The following is a 20,542-nucleotide window of genomic DNA, read 5'->3' on the forward strand; positions in this document are numbered from 1 at the left end:
CCAGTTTTGTACCTCCTTGCAGCCTGAGGTTAAATGTAACTAATTCCCTCTCTGGAAGATTCAGAAAACAAAAATAATAATTCTCAGCATCCCTTCCTTGCACACAGAACTCAGTCCTTTCATTGCTAGTAACAGTGTAAAGACATTCACCCAGAACTTGGGATGAACCTCAGTTCTTTCCCAGCTCTGAGGACAGCTCTGGGGAGCAGAGCTCAAGGCCCTGATCATTGCCTAATACTAATACTTCAGGTCTGCCTCTCCTCCCCATATTTTCCGTTTTCAGCTGCAAGAGAGAAAACAAATGGTTTGTTACTTCTGTATTGTTTGTGAAGCAGAATGTGAAAAGAAAGGCAGCCTGCCTGGCCTTCGCCATCCACAGAATTATCCTTACAGCACGGGTGTGGGATTGGAAGGACACTTTTGTTAGAGAAAAGTCCCAGCTTTTCCCTCTGGCCATTCTGCTCCATCCGGCTCTATGAGGGATCAAGTCAGGAGATTCTTCTGGTGAAAACTCATGCGGAATTCACATTTTGGGAGATCTGTTTTTGTGAAGTGCTTTCTTAACATTTCCTTTTTGGCCATACCTACAAAATACCTGACAATGCCCAGTCACCTAGGAGCTGTGACCAGCATCGAGTATGAATGTTGCCCTGATCTCTCTTCCTGCTCTCCAGACATCTGCACTGATTTGTTAGTTGTTGCCTTAGCCTGCACTTGCTTTGAAGCAAGGCTGCCTGTTCGGGCTGTGTGTGCACTGCCTAGCACAGTGGGACTCTGCCCCAGGGCAGGTATTTTCTGATCTCCGTAGAAGATTTATCAGCATACAAGGGACATCAGCACAACAGTGTCACACCTAGTAAATGTGTTAAATGAGGCAAAATTGTTCCTGGCTATGGCTTAAATTTGGTCTAATTCCATATCATTGTTTTTCAGTGCCCCTTCCAATGTCAGCACAATCATCCACATCTTGTACCTTCCCGAAGATGCTAAAGCAGAAAACATCCATTTTCAGTGGAAACAGGATTATGTTCATGCTGGTGATGTTTATGAAGCCTGTTGGGCATTGGACAATATCCTGATCATAAATGCTGCTCACAGAAAAGTTGTGTTAGAAGATAACCTTGATCCTGTGGATACTGGCAACTGGCTTTTCTTTCCTGGGGCCACAGTTAAGGTTAGTCTGATTTTCTGTGCCTTAACGTTATTATTATTCTTGTATGTAGAAGAAGACAGTAGCATCTAACCAACTATGAACACACAAGGATCTTTACACTGCTCCATCTACTTCTAGAATTGGGCTTTTTTTAACTTTGTTTTTACCTTTTCTCTGTCCCACCGGGGCTTTCTAGAACAATGCAACTTCTCTGCCATGACCAAAACCAAATGACCGTTTATACTATTATGTCAAAGATCATGTAACAGAAAATGGGAAACGGCTTCCTTTTAACAAAACAGCGCAATATTTTTGAAACAAATTCAGATCTCTCCACTGGATATTTTGAAATCTGCATGTTTGTTTATTTTGGTGTTGTCTTGCTACCACTACTCACTTCATCACAAATCATCACAAAATAATATGGTTTGCCACTTTTTCTGCCTGTGAATATCACATCTCCGTTGCAGCATGCATTCAGCTGGTGGCTGCTCCTTGAAAGTCTCTTTTTCAGTAAGATCCTGTTTTGATATATGAGATCCAGCAAGACTGTACTACCTTGGGAAAAACTCGAAGGAGCCCTACAAGATCTCTGTGCACAAAGTTGCTTCCAATGCAGAGTTGTGCAACATTTGGAAATGAGTTGGATTCTTGCTTTGTGTGTTTCCAAGCAGCCAGAAATTGAACAGCAGATGACTTACTGGTTTCATCCTATTTTTCATTCACAAAAAAGGCAGTTTTGATGTCAGGGTTCATTTATGATGCTGGTAACGGTTTTGGCAATTGCACAGGAAACAGATGTCAAATACTGAGGGCAGTAAAGAGGTTGGTTATGGCTTCATCTTTTTCACACAGAACCTGATATGAATGGCCTCAGATTAATATTTTTAGAAATAAATACTGCTACTAATCTACTCGTAGTACCTGCATACTGACTTTTTTTTTTTATTTCAGTAAGACCATTTAAACTGCAATGACGAAGTTTTTATATGAGATTTTAGAATCATATATTGTCCAGCATTTTTAGTGAAGTGATCTTCTGTGATCGGTTCATATTTTGTTCTGTTGTCAGCCTTATCTCTGGATTTTAAAATACAGCCCACACACATGAAGGTATGAAAACAAAGCAAGGATTCGTGTGCCATAGGTGCAGTTACTTCTTTTCAGCAGGCCAAGCCTAAGCACTGTTTGCTCCTTCTGAAACATGAACAAACAGCATCTAAACTTTAGCAAGTAAACGTCTTTTTTTTTTTTCTTTTTTCTTTTTTTAGCTAAACTCAGCCAATTTTTGTTTGTGTTACACACAACTATGGTTAAAAGTAAGATGAAAGACCTAAACACAGAGATGACAGTGCGTCTGGACAGAAGTCCCATTGGAGCTCAAACCTTGTAAGAATGGCGACTCACCAACCTGCCATTCCTCAAAGGTTGTCTTCTGTTTTAGGGACAAGTGAAATGTGCATCTGTCCCCAGCTGAAATTTGGCTATATGTAGGCACTTACACCAGGTTAAAGTAATGTGTATGTCTGTGGTGTAGCCACACTGGATTAAGGCTACATGTGATGGAGGGCTTTTATTCTTCATGGGACCCCGTAGTTATTTCAGGCATTTTTAGTGTTTCTATCTAGATTGTCACCAGAACACTCCCATACTCAAATTTCATTTTTCAGGTTTTTACTCTGGTTTTCCTCAAATTTTCAGGAACAATCTTGCCAAATATAATTTGAACAGATTTTGCAATGTGAATTTCATATTATGTCAAAAGTAAAACTATAAATTGGGTCAAGATTTACATCAGATTCAGCATAGACCCTGTTGTAGCATTATAACACCAAGAACAATTTTTTTGACAAAGTTTTTGTGTTCTTCAGGGTTGGAATGTTATATAAAACTTCACCAAAACTTTTAATATTTTCTTTAAAACATTGAGCATAGCTCTAATCTCGGTTCATCACAAACACTATTTTGTATAAATAGAAAGGTGAGAATCTTTGTACATTGTGCTGATGACACTACATCACATTTTAAATGTAAGCACACCAGTCACCTCTGTTTCAAGCAGCATTTCACAGCCATCAGATAACTTGGCCAGCATAATGGCAGATGGACAGCAGCAATGGGTAGTACATCTTCACAGGATTCCCAATGTTGTTAATGTTTTCAGGATGCAAGGGTTCATAGAAACTGGGGGAAGATTCTAGGAGATTTCTCTATCACAGCCAAAGGCATTGGCCTGCCAAATAATGTTGAAGAAACCCTGATGGTGCTGCAGGGATAGCTTGCAGCTAATTCTAGTTGTCTTCTTGCTACAAGTCCTTTTGCTTCGCAGACATCTAAAACTTGCTAATAGTCCTGATGTTTGTTCAGAAAGTCTGTATAGCAATATTAAATTTTCACTTACATTTTTACTAAGGGATCAGCAAATTTTGTTGCTATACTGTGCTATCTTTTATGACTGTCACCTATGTGCTTTTGAAAGAAGTTCCCATACTCGCAGTCTATGACTATGGCAAACTCCATTCCAAGCTGATAAGACCTTTTCTCTGCCATCCAAGCCTTTTTGTGCCATACAAATTTCAATTAATATCCTCCTGTCCTTTGTCAATTAGTATTTCAGATAAACTGGCCTTGAAAATCTTTCTTGAAGTTTGCATGAACTTCTTCACTGGCTTCCTTCAGTGCTTTTCCTTATGAGTTTCCTTGACAATGCCAATGAACAGCCACATATCTGGATGTTATTTGTTGTCTAGCTCATTTTTTATTAGTATATACAAAACTGTGTGTCAAATCTTGTCCTAAAGTGTGCCATAAGGAGAAGTAATTTCATTTGACCAAGGGAATGAAATATTAAGAAAAACTAAAAGAAACAAGAAAAATGACCTTTCTAAATTTCTTCCATTTACTGGGATTATTTTCTATATTCATCCTTCCTTGCTCACCACCTTTCACCCAGAATGACTGATATTGCATATTTCTCAGGTGGAAGGCCAGCGCCAGCCTGAGATAGCTCATCCAGCTGGAAGTCATAACTGAAAGAAGAGGAAAAAATACATAGGTCTTTCTGGTAGAAAAAGGAATAGAAACAGTCTTTCTCTGTGTTTATTCCTGGACTGCCTGAACAGGTGTTGCTCAGATGGTGGAACTTTCTGCTTGGAAGTTCTGTGGCACATCCAGGGTAGTGAATGCAGCAAACAAGGTACAAACATGAGCCTGTGATCTTGCAACACCTTAGTTTTTACAACACCCCCTTGCTTGGCTTTGGCTTGTGCAGTCTCCCAGGTGTTATCTTCAAGGGATGTACCCTCACAGATGAGGCGGGGACTGTTTCCAGCATGCCACAGAGATGAAACCACTCTTCTGGGAGTGGAGAGTTTGCCCAGGTGGATGCAAACTCTGCTGTGTCATTTGCTGCCAGGGCCACAGAATGGTCCCTGGCCTAATCTGGTTACCAGCATGGTCCTGGCATGTCAGAACTGTCCACCCCACACATCCATTCAGCCATCCCAGACCTTTTAAGGGAATTCTCATTAAATACCATTTTACTGCCTTAGTGGGTTACTCTGTTAGTGAAGATAGACATAAAGATATGTTTTGTTTGTAGTTTAGAATGAATGTTGCTGTTGCTTACATAGTTAGGTGTGGTTCAGCAAGCTCTTTCCCAGTAGTTGCTCAGGAGGTGGCTTTTAGAATTCCTTGTTTTATTTGGTGCTTGCTCTTGTTGGATGCTTATCAAGTTGCAAAGAAAGTATATTTTTTTCTGTAGAAGGTTTACTTTCGTAGTACTTGAGGTCTACTAAAATAAATAGCAAACATTACAAATCTAGGAGTTTCGCTGGTAAAACTGTTCAGTTAATAGCTGCCTAGGTTAATCAGTCAAAAAAACAGCTGAAACAAAGAAAAGTGCTACCATGAAGACTGTTTTTCTGGGTCCTGGATTAGGTTCTGTGATGGATTCAGTCACTGGAGTGGACAGTGCAAGCATTAACGGTAATTATGCACCAATGTGTTCGCTCCAGTTTGGTGGATCTGGACAGCGTGTTCTCAGTAACCACTTGTGGCAACTTGCCTGTGGCCAGCTTGGGAAGTCGTTTCTCCTCCTCTCCCAGTCTGCTTGAACTTGGACTAGGAATTTCATTATGTTTCTTGCTGCGCTCAGGAGCAGTTGCAACTCATTTGAAAGCACATGGCTGGTTCCAGACGCAGCTGGAACTGGCTACTGAGATAGGAAGCAAGCTGAGAGATAAGCCACTGAATTTGTGTGTTTCAGTTCCAAAGAAGACACCAAAAGACAAGAAAGATGCTGTTAGCAAGGCCAAGCAACCCTTAGGAGATTAATTGGATCCACTGGAACGTATTTATCTGTGTTGGACTGTGTGGAAGGGTGTTGAACAGGATAAATTCCTGACTGCGTTTCAATATTTCTAGTGACAGCTCTGAGCGTGAGCAGGGCCTTGCAATCAAGCGGGTTAGGATGTTGCGCTGGTGGTTGAGATTGTTGAAACGCGTGAAGCAGTGCTATGCTCTGAGAGCTATTAAAGGTCTGTGAACATCAAGACTTCATAGCTCACTGGGGGAAAAGATGAAATCTTCCTTCGGTAATGCTTCTTGGATCTCTACTCCTATAGAACAGAAAAGTGATCTCATCTTTCTGTGGACAATTCATATATCTTGTATATTTGACCAGAAATTGTTGTGTTTTGAGGTACAGTATTTGCCAAGTTTTTTAGTTTTCTCTGATTGTCCTGGTTCAAGACTGGATGCGCAAGCTCAAAAACTGAGGTTGAGAAAGGAGACAACCTCAGCAGTCTTTTAGTTCCTGTCTCTGCAGTGCTTTGATTACATGAAAATAACATCGAGACCAAACTACCTGTCTCTGGAATTTTTCCACATCTAGGAAAAAGCGGAATACATCATTACAGACACTGGAGCAGCGATATATTTGGTCATGATGTGACCTTTGAGAAGAGTCAAATTTCAGAACTGCTGTCTCACAGAAGTTGCAGCCACTGTTCACTTGGTGGCTGAAGGCTGCAGTCCAGCCGGTCAGTTTTGTTTGGTCTGCAGGAGCTGGGAACTGCACCTGAGGTTGTCTGTGCTGCTGCGCTGCGAGCATGCAGCCTGGCGTAGCATGGGATGGAGCAACGGGGCAAGGTCTGTGCCAGCCTCACTAAGCAAAGTGGGTTTAGGACCAGAGAATGGTACCTGATGCATGTTATTCACTACCATGAACATGAACAATAAATCCTGAAAACGTTCCAGTACCAATATCCTGATACAGTAAGCCCCTTAAAGAACAAGTCATCACCATTCAGCTAGTTCTAATTTCCCAGAAATGCATGCCAGCTTAGAAGAGAAAGCTGCATAAGAAGAGAGTGGGAGAAATTAATACTCACACTCAGAAAAATGTGCTTAAAATGTGTCTGTAAAAGGTCACTCTGTGACCTCTCACCACACCCTGAGCAGAGCAGGGCTGTCCACATCCCAGATCTAAGAGCCCTTCCTGAACCTGCGTTGTTGTCTGTCACTGAGCAGAGAAGACATGCACGCAGGCCTAGAAGTTCGACAAAAAGCAAGGCTGATTAAGCTATTCCACCTCCCAGTTCCAGAGCAGATTTCCAAATCTCTGAATACTCTCTTAATTAATAGGCATGGCATTGGATAGTCTTTGTTCAAAACAAACTTCCTGATATTCCATATATATCTTTGTCAGGTTTAATAGCTTGTGCTGAATTGAACAAGATTTTTTTCCATTTTTTGTTTTTAAATTCTTGTTTAAAAAAAGGTTGAGGGGTACCCGTTGTCTGAATCAGATCAAATGTATTTGTTTGCAGAAGGAAAGTTGCTCTAGGTATGCCAGCGTGAAAATGGCAGATTGAAATTGCTGTGACCTTACAGTGGACCAAATTGCACAGACATAAATGCTTCTGACAAGACCCTTTTCTTTTTTCAGTAAGATATAGCAAGGCCGTATTTGGTCTGTGGGTCAAATCCAGCTTTCTAGCCAGCTGCTTTGCCTCGCAGGAGCCCTTATCCACCACATCTTCCTGGGAAGAGGCGAGCAGGCTTCCTGCTGCACCTCATGTGAGAGCCATTACTGCTTCTCTGCGGGTGGATGGAGGAGTGTGAGAGGGGAGGAGAGGTGAAGAAAACGGAGCAGGGTGCACAAAACCTGTCAACCAGCTCCTTTCAGTGAGAGTGTGGGCACACTGAGCTGTGCCCATGAGGAGGCATCTGCATATCCATAGGGCTGAATCTAGCCATGCACGGAATTGCTCTTGCCTTTTTTTTTTTTGTTAATACTCATACTTTTAATTAAAATAATAATACTTAGATACAGGGCCTAGGGGCCATTGGAACTGATAGGTGGTTGACTGCAGTGCTGTGAGTTGTCTGGGCAGCTGCGAATCGCTGTCAGGCAGCAATGCTGAGCCTGCACCTTCCTCCATGCCAGTTCCCGTGGCTCGGAAGTGTGGTGGGGAGTGGCAGGGGGCCAGCATTATCTCTGAGCTGGCGTCAAAGCACCTGGGGTCTTTCTTGCCTCCTCGAAGGAAAGAATTTGGTCTTTGCAGGTCACTGTGAGATGCACATTAAATAAAAACAACATGAATTGACCCATTAGATGCCACAGAGTAAAAACAACTTCAGCTGACTCCTTCTTAATCTAATTTTACAGTGATGTAAATACACATCATTACTTTCAGAAGAACAGATGAGGTTTAATCATGTTTATTACAGAGTGCTAGAAACTTCAATAGTTCCCAATAACATAAGGAATCATTCAGTTCATGCCAGTTAAATGACTCATTAAAGAAATCGGTCATCACCAGAATGACTGGTGTACAAACATCATTAAATGTCCTAGAAAATTAAGAACCATACGAATCATGCGAATCACTCATGAACAAGCAAAGTGTTTTGAGCACTAGCCTTGAATAGCAGTTTGTAATGGGAAATGAGGAGTGAAAACACACTTTATAGACTGTTACTACATCACAGGACAAGTTTCATCCCGTTGTTTTGGAAAGGGAAGGTGCACTATAACCCTCCGTGCACCTGGCCTGCTTGCACAGCCAAGGTTTTCATTCTGTAACCTACATTAAATGATGTAAAAATGTAGCATGTGGGAAAGATTAAAGCCCTGTTTATCTCATGGGAAAGCGTTCTAATCACATCATGTTTTTTTCCTTTGGTTGAAGAAGCATTAACAGCCAAATCCACAGAATTTAGAATTTAGAATCTTTCCTAAATTCTGTCATCGTACATTTGCTGGCTAAGACATTGCATACGCAGTACAATTTTCTCAAGACTGAATCTATACTTGTACCTGCTATCATGTCAAAATCTAAAAATTTTTAAAACCTGAGTGACTCATTCCCAGAAAGACACAATATCTAATTTAGGGCTCCACTGAAAATGCTGTTCTAATTGATTTTCTTCAGTTTTTTTCTTGTTCTTCTGCTTCTCATATCTCATCTGTTTACATTGCCTAGATTTTAATTAAAAAAGCCCTCCTCTCTAAGGAGCAATCTGAAGTGGCAAAAATAATCACTTAAAATATTACGGTCATTAAAAAATTGGCTGCAGTCAAAGCCATGCATTTTCAATTTGCCGACAAACGATATTTTTGTTTCCTTTTAAAGTGCGTTTTGTATTTGAATAGCATACGCCAGCCAGCCTGGCTATCAGAGATGCTCCTCCAGCTGGGTGGGCTGTGTGACAACTTCTTAATAGGGGAAATTGATGGCCCTCTGCTCGTGTAGAGGTGAAGGCATACTGGGCAGATTTCTTTCCATCTGCCATCAGCCCTCTGCAAGCTGGCACTGCCCAAATGCCCAATACACTCATTCCAATGGAAGAAATGTGGCCAAAAAATAAATTGTAAGGCTACAGCTGTCTGAAAGAATCATCGTGGTCATTAGGCTCAGGAGAGATAATACGAAGAGGTGCATCAGTGTTCGTCTCTGGTAAAAACCTAATTAAATGATGGTAAAGATGACTGTGGCTGCTTTAAAGACACAGAGGTGAACAACATTTTCATGGGAGTGTGAGTACGAACCTCAGGAAGATGATATGCAGCACCTCAGCCAAAAATCTGTTGTTACACTGAGGAATTTCATGCTTGTGTTTCCTGTTGATACTTCTCCGAATGGCACAGTTGTATCATTTAGTTGCCCTCTGTTCTGCTCTCCAAGTCAAGAAATCTCGTACTGGAGAGCCAAGAGGTGTTTGTTGATTCACAAGTTTGACTTGAACAACTGGGACAGAAACTGGTTTGGATGAACTTCAGTGCTTCTGTTTACATTCCCAATCTTTGTCTTTTGAGCTTGTAAAAATCTTCAGGGCTGTGTCCTTAGCTGCAGCTGTGGTATAGGCTGATCTGGGTGATGTCTGTGCTACTTCACAAGGCAGGGTGAATGGGAGACCTCCAGAAGTCCCTCCCAGCCAAGAGATCACACTGAGGGTAGCAGATGTCTCCTTAACATGGTGCTTTCATGCAAGTCTTTAAAAATGTGGAGGTTGTTCAGGCATGTTAAGTGACATAAGATCCCAGATCTTACTCGTGGCCCTTAAGCCATTTAGATGCTATGGAAAACTGGTTGGTACTTATTTATGAAAATATAAATAGGTCCAGTGGGAAAGTACTGATTCACCAAATCTGATTTCCCTGCTTTTGCTGACCAGTGGTTTTAATCAGTCTTAGCTGAAACCCTTCTGCATCTCAGACGATCAAGAGGCTTTCCTAAAAGCAGCTACCAAAAAAAGGTGAAAGCTGTAGGTAGAAGATGTAAAATGTAAGGCGTATAGAGCAGGATAAAGAAAGTGACAGACTCTTGACAGAAGTTTGACTTTGAAACTATGCACTACTCTCTCCTGTAGACTGTGTCTTCAAGTTATTAGCTAATGCACTCATAATGTACAACAGAGAGCTCACCTGAATTAATGGGACTTGCTGGCTTTCATGGATGACTTGGCTAAGAACTGTACTCAGAAACTAGAAATATTCAGACTAGAAGTATTCAAAGACAACAGCAATTTTAGCATGAAAGTGTATTTTTTGTAGTAGTGGTACCATTGTAGCATTAAAGAGCGCTGAACGAGGAATGTACCACTGCTGCCTCTGCAGGCACAAACCAAAAACATAGCCTATGTCCCAGGAAATTGCCATGCTTTTATAAAACAGGAGACAGGCTGGGACTGGGGAGATGTGGGAGTAAACGGAAATATTGAAATGGGGGAGAGTGCTCATGCTGTTAAGCAGTGCATTCTCCAGTGTCATTCAGTCAATGACAAGGCTTGTTGAGGAAAGCAGTAGAGAAGTACCTGAAGGACATCATCTTGTGGGGAATTCCTGCTTGACCAACCTGATCTCCTTCTATGACCAGGTGACCCACCTAGTGGATGGGGGAAAGGCTGTGGATGTTATCTACCTTGACTTTAGTACGTCCTTTGACACTGTTCCCCACAGCATCCTCCTGGAGAAACTAGCTGCCCATGGTTTGAATGGGTGTACTCTCTGCTGGATAAAGAACTGGCTGAATGGCCGAGTGCACAGAGTGGTGGTGAATGGAGTTAAATCCATGAGTGGTGTTCCCCAGGGCTCGGTTTTGGGTCTGGTCTTGTTTAACATCTTTATCAATGATCTGGATGAGCGGATTGAGTGCTCCCTCAGTCAGTTTGCAGATGACACCAAGTTGGACGGGAGTGTCGATCTGCTCAAGGGTAGGAAGGCTCTGCAGAGGAATCTGGTCAGGCTGGATCAATGGGCCAAGCCCAACTGTATGAGTTTCAACAAGGTCAAGTGCTGGGTCCTGCACTTCAATCACAACAACCCCATGCAACACTACTGGCTTGGGGAGGAATGCCTGGAAAGCTGCCCGGCGGAAAAGTATCTTGGGGTGTTCGGCAACAGCCAGCTGAACATGAGCCTGTAGTGTGCCCAGGTGGCCAAGAAGGCCAACGGCATCCTGGTTTCTATCAGCAATAGTGTGGCCAGCCAGAGCAGGGAGGTGATCATGCCACAGTACTCGGCACTGGTGAGACCACACTTGGAGTATTGTGTTCAGTTTTGGGCCTCTCAGTACAAGAAGGACATTGAGTTGCTGGAGCGTGTCGAGAGAAGGGCAACGAGGTTGGTGAGGAGTCTAGAGAACAAGTCTTACGAGAAGCAGCTGAGGGAACTGGGGTTGTATAATCTGGAGAAGAGGAGGCTGAGGTGGGACCTTATTGCTCTCTACAACTACCTGAAAGGAGGTTGTAATGAGACAGATGTTGGTCTCTTCTCGCAGGTAGCTAGTGATGGGACGAGCAGCAATGGCCTCAAGCTGTGTCAGGGGAGGTTTAGACTGGATATTAGGAAAAATTTCTTTATTGAAAGAGTGGTCAGGCATTGGAATAGGCTGCCCAGGGAGGTGGTGGAGTCACCATCCCTGGAGGTGTTCAAAATATGTGTAGATGTGGCACTTAGGGGCATGGTTTAGCAGGCATGGTGATGTTGGGTGAATGGTTGGATTTGATGGTCTTAAAGGTCTTTTCTAACCTATGATTCTAGGTTTCTATGAATTTGCCAAGTGTGGTGGACAGAACGGGCAAGAGCATGGAAATTTTGTCATCTCATCAGCAGATGTAGTGGCAAGCATTGGCAGAAAAGGAAAAGTGAGCCACAAGATAGTTCATGTGGAAGATGGTGGAGGCAGGTGAAGATGAGCCATGCCGGGCCTTGGAGAGTAGGGAAAAAGCAGTGATACCATAACTATCCAGCAGACAAACTTTAGAAACACAGAAAAGTCAGAATGAAGATTAGATTGAAAGCAAATCCAAGCATGCTGAGATATGGGAATGCATCCAGCCAATTTTCATTTTGCCCTATTCATGCAAAGCAATAGCTTAACAAGTACAGCTAGTGAATAATACTATTGGTAGTGCCAGATTAAATGAAACTGGGTTTTTTTCCCCTTGGGATGACCACAGTCCCGGAACAGAACCTGGCTTCTTTCCATTTGGCAGCAGGCGGGGGCTGTTTATTTAGGAATACAGCAGTTTACTTATGGCAGGCTGATAGTCCCACTCCAGTTGCAGAAAATGGGAAATGGTTGTTGTTGTGAAGTAGCTCCATTCAAGTGCCTGCCAGTGCCCTATGTTCTATTGTGTAGGTGATTCGGGAGAAAACTTTGTTTAATGAAGGTTATCAGATTTGTCAAAAGATTTATTCTCTAAATTAATTTTTCTTCACCTATTAGTTAAATTTTCAGTTTTGTAATTTGTGCAAGGACACGCTACATGTTCCACATGCTTTTAATCCCCTTTAAATAAAATTAAACTCTGCTTTTGTTCTGGACCTACAGCTGATGCTTCCATGGTAACAAGGAGAAATATCCTACAAGTTACTGTCATCTGGCCTTTTTAATTACAAAATTTGCACAGCAAGCTAATTTGTTCTCGTCTTGTAAATCATTTAAGTGTAAATAAAAATGAAATAGAGAAAAAATTTAATCTTCAATTTGTAAAAGAGAACTCTACATCTACATGGAGAGATCTGCAGTTTCTCCGGTTTAAGGAGAACTTAATACAGTTTGTTTCAAAACACAGTACTTGTTCATTCCACATTTTCTATCACTTTAGAATGACCAAAAAAAAAAGATCTGTAAAATTCAGTCTTTAAATACTGAAGTATATAAATTACTACTACAAGTGTAAAGCCTTTAATTTGGGAAAGAGACAACACAGTATGTAAATTGTACTTTAGTTCTTCATTTCTAAAGGCTTGGATTCAAATCCTGGGTGGAACCCAAGAGAAAATGAGCCTGATGGTTTCAATTCAGCCTCTAATCTGTTCAAGCCCTATTAGAAAACCACAAAATAATCCAACACAGTCAGCAGCCTCTGGGATGTTGAACAAGACTGACAAGGTAGTTGAGGGTGATGCCAGTGAGGGACCATCTCCTGTGGAGCTTCTTTCGCTCCTGGAGAATTTGGCTGAGTGCTCTTTGAGGTTATTCACCCATCAGCAGCCCATCAGATAAAAAAAATAAAAGGCATTAAAAGCAGCATCGGAGAGCGACTGCTTGAAAAATGAAAAGAAAAATATGGAAGCGAAGTGTGAACTGGGGGTGATGATTACACAGGCGAGAGAAATATGGCAGGTGGGAGAGGATGAGATCATGAGCAGAGGAGCCCTGGCCTGTGCTGGGGCAGCTAGGCTCATGCTGTGGGGCTGCTCCTCATCTGCTTCTCCCATGCGCACATGTCTAGGGTCCCAAATGGAGGCACTGAGGCAAAAATGCATCAGAAAAGGATGATCCTTTCTCCTAACTTCTTTAAAAGCCGTAGATGTGTTCTGAGGATCTTTCTTACTCTCTTTAAAGGTAATGAGCTTCTATTACTGGTTTCATAGGTATGTGGAGCAACAGAAGGAGTTAAACCTCAGTCTGAACTTTTCTCTGCATAGCTGTTTCACATGAGGTTCAAAGCTAACATGAGCAGGGGGTGATTTGAGCCATACATTGTGTAGTTCATTAACTCATAAAATATGTATAAAATACATATTCATAGATACTGCGTTGGTGCATATAAAAGCATAGAAATAGTTTTATAGAACTAATGAAATAAATTATGCTTCCATGTCATTTTGAGCTTTCATAAAGGGTCGATCATACACCACTGTATAAATAATTACGTATCCACCCTTCTGCCAAATTTCCCATTTATTGATCTTGTCAACCTAAATGGAAACTCCATCGCATGTACTTCAGTAAATATTCTAGTAGACAGCAGAAGGACATACAAATGTTAAAAGATAATGGGGTTGTATCTGTTTCGTGTTTATTTTAATAGGTAGCTTTCATCAGACAAAAGATTAATAAATACATACCCCACTATCAAGTATATACTTCTATATAACTTAGCACTTGAGAAATAAGTAAGTCTTATAAAGGATTTTTCCAAAGCTTGTATGCAATTGTAATAACTAGCTCAGTAGGATCTATTTGTCTATTTGTTTCCTAAGATATGAAGGGTTATGTATAAATTTGAAGAAGCTTCTAGCCTGAATATTTGTTTTTAGCATATTTACTTGACTGCCTGCAGATAACAGGAATTTTGTGGCAGATTGATTGACAGATAAAGGATACTTCATTTCTGTTCACCAAATGAAGAAAATTCTGAAAAGCAAGATGCAAAATAAACAAATTATCCTTAAAATTCTGATGTTAGCAATATCTGCGAGCGCGAAGGATACAAAAGCCATTTCTCAGTCAATCATAAATAACTGCATAGTAAAAACGGTGTTTTTCAAAGAGAAGTAAAATAGAAAATGGTTTCATTAATTTCTGCTAGTTATAAAATATTTTATGCGTAAATTATTCTGCCTTTTCAGTGGCAGCAGCTGCATATATGGTGCACTGTGTATATGGTGCATTAACTGAGAAAGGAGGCTTGTGACAAAATCTGTTTAGTTTCTGTGATAAATTATCAACACTTCAAAATCTTTCTATTGCTTTGACCTTTCTTTGGAAGAAAACTACTTTAACAGCAATTTGTTTATTTTAGCAGTTGAAACAGTCTTTACATTTTTATAGTGTGTTAAGTGATATTTAGTCACTGTTAATAAACACAGAGCTGTTGTCATTTAACTATAGACCAAAGACTTTAAGTACTCAGATTTTTTTCTAACAATGTGTAGGCACCTCTAGAAACATGGTCACGAATTATATTCCTAAATATAAATTAATTGCTAAGTTATTGGAGACTGTACGTGAAAATCACCAACAAAAGAATTTCAATTATGTCTCTCTTATGCATTGACAAATGAAGGAAGAGTTACAGAACCTGAAAAAATGTATTATTTTGTGCTTTGCTCATAAAATCCCATAGACAAAGATGTGCTGGGCAGTTTTCATTTCTTGCCACATCTTCCTCTTTGTTAAAAATTTAATTATTCACTTACATGGCACTACCATGACCTTTTCAAACGCAGAAGAGGTGATTGTCATACTTTCCTTTGGCATGTTATGAAGATGTTCAGAGACAAGAGGGCATGCCATAGATGATACTGAAAAGGTCAATGCAATTTGGTGTTACTGTATCTCTTTTTTTGCAGATGTTGAACTGTGGTAAGAATGCAGAATTATTCTAATTAATAATTTCTTATTTTTACTGTGACCAAGATTTCACCCAAAAAAGTGTTTGAGCTAATTGTTTCTTTGTTGTACTATTTGTACTATTTGTTGTAGTACCAACAATTCAATAAAATGCCATGTTCTCAGTTTGCATTAAGACCAGGTACATCTTTTTTAGAAGCTTCCAGTATCTGTTTCAGCCACACAGAGTAGGCAGGCTTTTACCATTTTATCAGACACACAAGAATGCAAAAATGGGTGGGAGAAAGAAGAAAATCTGTACTGTAACCCCCTCACAGACAGCTTCTTCCAGGTCAATATGCCTGGAGAGTCGTAGTAGTCAGGGCACGCTGGAGCAGATGCGTGGCTGCATTTGAGGCAGCTGAGGTGGCATACACAGAAACGCAATGGGAAAAGAAAACCTGTTGCTTGTGGGGGCGGCCTCAGGACGCCTGAGACTGCTGTATCGCAAGAGTGGTTTGCCTACAGAGCTATTTGTTATGCTTGTCGAATTAAATGTGGCAGATATAGCCTTTTTTACTCGTACACTTAGGCCCAAAGTTTACTGTATGGTAACACATAGCAATTTTGCACACAAACACCTCTGCTGGCCAAAATTCAGGCATGGAGATCTCACATGTGTTCCACATCATGAAACTCTTATGCCGACAGAATATCCATAGCAATATTTGATACAACACTGAAGTTTTTTGTACACACAGTTGTGTATGTGCCAGACATAATGGCAATGCTTTAAAACAGAAACCGAAAACACCCAAAGGTATGGTTTTACAATGGTCTGAAGTGCGTTTGTAGGTAAGCAGGTCCAAGATTAGGATGCAATCATCACTGGGTTTGGGCAAAGAAAGATAAAAGATGACTGTCCATTTTTCATTTTGTTTCGGATGTCGGTGAGTCATTAGGTAACATAAAGCTTGCTCTGAGCTCTGACTGTGCGTCATCAGGACAGCTACCCTTGCAAACCTGATGTAACATCACGTCCTTTTGTCCACAGCATAGCTGCCAGTCGGACGGAAACACCATCTACTTCCACGGGACAGAAGGCAGCGAGTTCAATTTTGCCACAACCCGGGACGTGGACCTTTCCACAGAGGATGCCCAGGAGCAGTGGGCAGAAGAATTTGAAAGCCAGCCTAAAGGGTGAGTGCCCTCACCCCACATGGGGCCCTAAGCAGGCGTGCAGCGTCATGGCAGAGATCAGGAAAGTGGACAAACAGAGAACTGCATTTTGTTTTTGCTGTGTAGTCAGGGAAGATTGTGACTAGGATAAATAGCAATACGGTAAATAACAAGTGACTGTGGGTTTTACGAAGAAAGAAGTCCAGAAAGGCAAGGAGGAACAGTCTGTCTCCTGACCATCTTGCCACCAAAGTTTTTAATGAAAAAAATCTATGCTTGTTAATTACGTAGTCATTCTGAAGAAACACATGATATTGATCTGTTTTTTCGTTTGTACCTGAGTGCTGCTAACAAACTCATACGCATATGAAATCAAATTCCTTGAGAAATTCATCTCCCTCTGGGTCTCTGCTGTGAGCCACGCTTTGCCAGGAGAGAGCTCCTGCTTGTGCAGAAGCCTGCGGGTGCCACGGCAGGAGGAGGAGGTAGGACAGATGAAGCAGCAGCTTGTTCCCACTTTCCAGCACCAAGAGCATGGCCATGCCTGCCAGGCAAGAGCTGAGGATCTAGCTGATATTTTGCTGTTTTTACTTTAAGTATATGTATTTGGATTCAAAGCATACCTGTAAAGCCAGATTCAACAGGCACTGCTGCAAGGGCACGAAAAGAAACCATCCAGGACAGCAAAATTACTACTCTTACCAAAATGTGAGTGAGCTTTAAAAAATAAATGTCCTGATAAACATGTATCATTTTAGATACCTCTGTGTATAAATTCTGAGAAAAAAGAAAATAACCAACAATGTGGTCTTGATTCTTTTTGATTTACAAAAAAAAGAATGTCATTAGTTGCTGTAACCCCAGGACAATGAGAAACATACACTGCTAATTTCTGTGTCTCTGCTGAATGTTGATTTTAACATACAAGGTGCTTTGGATCATTAGCAGCTGATTCAAGTGCTGCCTATGCTGTGCTGAAGGTAAAGAGCACCTTTTAAGAAATACATGCTAATGTATCCTGTGGACATATGGTTTATTTGGGGCTTACAGAAAAAATTTTCACTGTGAGTTCTGTCCCAGTTTGAATAATCATCCGTGGCATAGTGGGTGCTGCTTCAGACAATGGAAAGACAACGAGTACATGTGTGTTGCGTGTTAGGTCACCACGTGGGGTACATTTGAGGTGTTTTCTCAGTCTTTTTTCCATCTTGGAAAAACAGGATGGGAGTGTTACCTGGGGACATCTGCCCTGTCTGTAGATCCTGTCTCTGCTGGACCGGCTGTTCAGTTGAGCTAAGTCAGGCCAGACCCCTCAGCGTCAGCTGTTCTAATCAAAAAACTTCCTTCTTAGATACTGAGTAAACTTTTAAAAATTAATTACAGTAGTAAATGCTGCAGTGAGTAGACATATGGAAATAAAATCCTTATACCATACCCTGGTTAGCAAATGCACAATTTCTTCCAAATTAGTAATGTCACATTTTCAGTGTCACACCGCGCCTACCTCCAGCCCGCAGGTGCCATGTTCCCGGCCAGGACCACAGCAAGGGCAGCCGGCCGGTGCGTTTTGTTCTCTCGTCCTGCCTCCAGTCCCAGAAACCACGTCCTGATCTGCCTCCCTGCATGTAAAATCTTGGTGGTGCAGCAGTCTGCCTTAGCAGGGGATAGTTCTGTTTTCTGAGGCACTAAGCAGCCTGCCCAAGCCCTCACCATTTTTTCTGTTTTATTTTTTGCTTTTTAAATCTTATTCTGTATTAGAAACTTCCTTCTTTGAATTGTTGCTATAACCATGGAGGTTTAAATCGCATGCAGCCATGAATACACACTGAACTCGGGTGATGTTATGGACAACAACCCCATTGTATAAAATTGTCACCACCACTGTCCTGCATTGAAATATTTCTATGGGGTTTTGCATTGGGAATTGTAGACAACTGTGAATAGATGAGCTTCCTTAATTCCCTCTTAGAGCAAGGTTTTTGAATGTTATTTGAACTATATTTGAAATGTCATTTTGCTGTATTCAGATAGTCACAGAAACACTTTATACCTGAGCCAGAGCCTGCAGGAAGTTCTCAGGCTCCACTTTCTAACATCAGCTGGAGCCTGGCAGCTCTCACAGGCAAGGCAGAAGCATCCCTCGTAAGGGAGAGCAAAAGGAAGCTCACATGCAGGGGCACCACCACCTTCCTCTGCCCCAAACACTTTCCAAGGTGAGACATCTAAAGGAGTTCAACAGTGAGGGCCGAGGAGCTTGCCGTAGGTTTTGAGAAGCAGTTCATTGGTATTTTTTGCATGTCCCAGCTAAAGCAGTAGGCTACATGGATAGGGGTTGCTGTTGTTAGTACCACGCATCTTCCCACTGTCATTCTGTTTCTCTTTAACTGCATAAATTAGGGGCTGATCCTAAATGTGCATGGATCCTCACATCAGGCTGGCTCTGGCCTCTCTAGCAGACACATTGTGGCTTCGGACCTCCAATCTAATTTTGATCCATGTATCATTCTACCATCTGTTTTGTGAAGAAGAATTTCAAGAGTCATGTGAGGGATAAATGAATCCAAATATAATGTTTAGTCAAGAATGTCTACTTCTGTCTCATGCCATCACCCAGGTTCTGTCTCCGTTTATCCTTACAGTGTTTTGAGGTATTTTTATTAAAGTGCCCGGTTTTTAACATTGTAGAACTTTCTGGTTTTCATTTCTAATGCTGCCTAAAAGGAGGGGATCCCTGGAAACCTCCATGATCTGCATCATTCATGACCCTGAGTTGTTTTGTGGGTCACTACAGCGAGTGTTCTAATTGAGCTAAATAGAGCATACAAAAGATCAATGGAGCATTGTGAGATTTTGTCGTGTAAGTTAAAGTAGGCACAACTGCTTAATTCGGTGCTTGCCTGCAGCCCAAGAGACCCATTTTCAAAACTGTATTTTGATTATATTGCACATTACCTTTAAAAAGCCTGCATGACAGAATCAGAGTTAGGTTAAACTCTGCTTCCATTAACATATTTATATTTACATTAAAAAAGCTTTTCAGTGATACTAAGCTCACTAATTCCTAGGGAAATGACTGACAGTTTTAAAGCAGGATTTCCAAACAGGCGCATTGCTGGTCTGTCACAGCTTAGGTCATTAGGAAAACTGGCAGCTTTTAAGAAGATCCTAGAAATACATTTTGAAATAGTTTGAAGGGTTAAACTGATAAATAGACTGTTAATTTCTTGAAATGACAGTTTTTGAAATTGTCATATGGCACATCGCTGCCAGAGATGGTTTCTGCTGGAAACGGACGTCAAAAGGCTCTGCCTTCCCACAAAGGTTTCCAAAAGTCAGTGTTTTCTCGTTCATCCTGAATCATGCTGGTTAGTTAAATGATTGGATTATCTGGATTTAGTGATTCTAAATAATTTCTTTGCTTTATCATCTTTATATTTTAAAAAAATTTTAGTGTGAATTAATTAGGACTTCAACATGAACAATAATGTATCAGAACAAAATAATGTATGTTTTCAACAGTTTCTAATCTTCAAAAATATTTTAACTGAATTTTGAAAAAAACAGTGCTTTCATGATGAAAACATATTTTCAACAAAAAATATTTAATTGACAATTCTGCAACAGCTCTTTTAATTATCACTGAATAAAAATAAGAGAAAATGTTGCACAAAAAACTGAGAAAGATTGTATCATCACATATTAAAATACAGCAGCCTTTTTTTGTGTTCTGTTCGTGTGTTGGTTAAAAACTGTTACACTAAATGCTCTAAAAGATGAAAAGAGAGCATTTTCAGCTATTACCTACATATTTAATGACTGTATAGCAGATATGGTGGGCATGCGGCTTTTCAAGTTTCATTGATCTATAAACCTTAGATTATATGAAAGGAAACAGAATACAATTATATTTTAAACATTTTTATGCCAGAAAAATAATGATGATAGTAGAACAACAAAATACTAAATATTTGAAAATAACATTCATTGAAAGCCTCATTTTTTTACTAATTCATGCAATTCTGCCAATTTATTTAAAATATATACATTTACTTGGCTTTATTTGAGTCAACTGAGTTTAAAAACTAGTATTGAGTATGTAACTAATGTCGTAGGAATCATATTTGAAATACTGCAC

At 40.7% G+C, this 20,542-nt stretch overlaps 1 protein-coding gene across 2 annotated transcripts in view; it reads left to right on the top strand.

Moving 5' to 3' along the window:
* The window catches only part of RELN (reelin), a 300,342-nt gene that overhangs the window by 167,458 nt on the left and 112,342 nt on the right, over window positions 1–20,542 (top strand). For both annotated transcript variants that reach the window (XM_075429592.1, XM_075429593.1), the window contains exons 10-11: window positions 934–1,174; window positions 16,283–16,428. In XM_075429592.1, coding sequence (XP_075285707.1) covers window positions 934–1,174; window positions 16,283–16,428 — 387 coding nt within the window. The remainder of the gene's footprint in view (window positions 1–933; window positions 1,175–16,282; window positions 16,429–20,542) is intronic.

Source organism: Opisthocomus hoazin, chromosome 8 (genome assembly GCF_030867145.1).
Source record: "Opisthocomus hoazin isolate bOpiHoa1 chromosome 8, bOpiHoa1.hap1, whole genome shotgun sequence".
Taxonomy (NCBI): domain Eukaryota; kingdom Metazoa; phylum Chordata; class Aves; order Opisthocomiformes; family Opisthocomidae; genus Opisthocomus; species Opisthocomus hoazin.